This window comes from Dipteris shenzhenensis, chromosome 13 (assembly GCF_047967505.1).
Source record: "Dipteris shenzhenensis isolate YYH24624 ecotype China chromosome 13, Dip_SZ_1.0, whole genome shotgun sequence".
Taxonomy (NCBI): Eukaryota; Viridiplantae; Streptophyta; class Polypodiopsida; order Gleicheniales; family Dipteridaceae; genus Dipteris; species Dipteris shenzhenensis.
The window spans coordinates 1,683,644-1,686,069 of record NC_141608.1 but is presented as its reverse complement, the minus strand read 5'-3'; the positions used below and the strand labels follow the sequence as shown (position 1 = coordinate 1,686,069).

The window sequence follows — 2,426 nt, the reverse complement described above, 5'->3', positions numbered from 1 at the left end:
TTGTATGTGTACATGTGCAGGTTTTAACAAGGCATGTGTGTGCATGCAAGGCTTTGGCCTCCAAAGCTTTGGCCTAGTGGTTTGGGCATTGGACTTCCAATCCCCAGGTCACGCGTTCAAATCTTGGAGGTTGGGGCGTGGTGTCCTAGCATGTGTGTGTGTGTGTGTGTGTTTGTTTTGACCACATATGTGGACCTCGTAACCACCGGTCCTAGTGTGTGAAAAAAAAAAAAAAACTGGTTTGTGAAAGACACGGTCAAGTCCAACCGTCACGAAGTAAGGTCAAGCTCACTTCAGCTTTCTTCGAGTTTTCGTCCATCTTTCCAAGCATCTTCTCCGGAGCCTCATCCTCATCAACATGGCAGCTTCGCAGAGTTGTTGCACATACTACATATACTCGCTTCTAGTTGAGACCTCAAATTTGTGAATTCTTCACATGTTCCTAGCTTGGCCGCTTCAAGCAATTTGAAAGCAGATACTTTAATGCTGAAGCAAACTTATCTTCTCCAAGGAGAAGGCTCTCCTTACGTCCTCGTCAATTCGTCAGCCACAGATATACTCGTTTTTTCCCACGCAAGCATAGATGAAACTGCATAGCTTGTCGGGTCAAGATCCAGCTACTGGGGGCGAGAGACAGGCGAAGACACTTAATAAACATGAAATCGTTGCAGATTACGAAGCTCGGTTGAACAAAGCGAAATGGTTGGCTATGATTTCCACCACTCTACACAGTTTGAATCGGTTTTTGGGGTTGAGCGCTCTCACCTGGGCCCTAGTTGTCCTGTTTGCTGGATTTGTTTCCCAGATGAATAGAAACGATTACTACTCGGTATGCTTGTTGCTGCTGTTGGAGGCAGTTCGTCTTGCTGCCGCTGTCTTTTTCAGCAACTTGGTTACCCGTAGATTCGTGTACCACAGGACGGATCCGAGACTTATGAAATATGACGACGCCGATAGGCAGGTGATTATGAGAACGATAGACCAAGCAATCCAGTTAACCGTAATAGCAGTCAGTGTGCTTCTTCCATTGCACCGTTTGCATGATCTAGTTCTAGTAGGTGAGCAGCAGGGGCTTAATTATACGCGTTCCGTCCGCGTATTTTATGTCCTGGTTCTGGTGAATGCCATGCTTGCTGCTTGTGCGGTCGTAATTTCGAAACCCATCGTATCGCTTTGTATTAGGAGCCACAGCCTTCAGAGGTATTGTGATGAAATAGTCTGGAGGGGCATGAATAAGGGGCTGCTGCATGCTCTCGATTTCGACTTCCTAACCTTCGCTTTCAGAGCTCATAGCGACGAGTACCGGAGAAACCACCCAGCTCGAGTGGTGGAGGGGCTTTACAAAGACCTCATCGACTATCTGTACGCGCACAACAAAGGCTTCGAAGCTGCTCTCGCGGCCCTGCAGTCCAGCGACAGTTACGCGCAGGAGGCGGCAGCGAACATCGTAGGTATGTGGGCCGAGTCGGATAAAGCGAGAGGGGCCCTGCGCCTTCAGCACAGGCTACTGTCGCGGCTGGCAGAAGCGCTGGACAACGACGACACAGGAAGAGCAGCATCCTCAAGCTTCGGGCAACTGACAAGGAACGATCCGGAGGGAATGATGCAGGTGCGGAGCGGAAGCGGCGAGAGGCTGGCGGATATACTGATGAAGCGCATAAGGGAGGTGGTTGGGGCTGGGAAGTGCGACAAGTCGCTGGTATACGTGCAGGCGTTGAGTCCACTGCTGGAGAGGAAGAGCTGCCGAGAGGGGATAGGCGAGGAGAAGCTGGAAGCGTTGGTGGAGGATCTACGAGCGGTGTTCAGGGACGAGGGGACTTTGAAGAGAACGAAGGCAGTGGCAGGGCATGCGCTGCGGGTATTGAGGCCAGAAGAGCCGTCTGAGGAAGAAGTGGAGGTATGTTTGAGGCGATCAATTCCATTGAAGGGTGAGCACATTCTGGAGGAGGATCAGAAGACGTATCTGATGCAGCTGCTTGAGCCCAAAGCTCCCCAGTGGAGCACCTTGCTCAATCCTCGCAATACCAACTTCCCAGCAACTGCTTATACTGCTGATCCATAATACTTCTTCTACTGTGCAACAAGCTTCTTCCCATGCATCCTGCTCTTGCTTCTTTCCACTCGACTTTGATCTTGGCAGCTCCGATATCACCGCTGCTGCTCATTGCTGTCCCAGCTATCCACCGTGAACTCATCTCTGCATAATGGACTTTGAACTGGCTTTCTGCCGCCTCTCACTGCTACTACTACTCATGGGGCTCAATGCTGTGACTAAGGGACAAGCTAGAGTATCTAAAGGGCTGAATTTTGTAAGTTGTAACTATGCGAGAAATTGAATTTGTAACTAGGAAAGTAACTAAGTGCACCTACTGATTTCATCTTGTACAGAAATACAACTTCCTATAGTGTGTGTGTGTGTTATACAA

The 2,426-nt window shown here is 49.7% G+C and overlaps 1 protein-coding gene across 1 annotated transcript; it reads left to right on the top strand.

Moving 5' to 3' along the window:
• Positions 1-445: 445 nt before the first annotated feature.
• On the top strand, positions 446-2,225 carry LOC147894909 (uncharacterized). Its single transcript, XM_087384167.1, has one exon. It carries the CDS (start codon positions 584-586, stop codon positions 2,060-2,062), a length of 1,479 nt encoding a protein of 492 aa, XP_087240293.1. The 5' UTR covers positions 446-583; the 3' UTR covers positions 2,063-2,225.
• Positions 2,226-2,426: the final 201 nt, after the last annotated feature.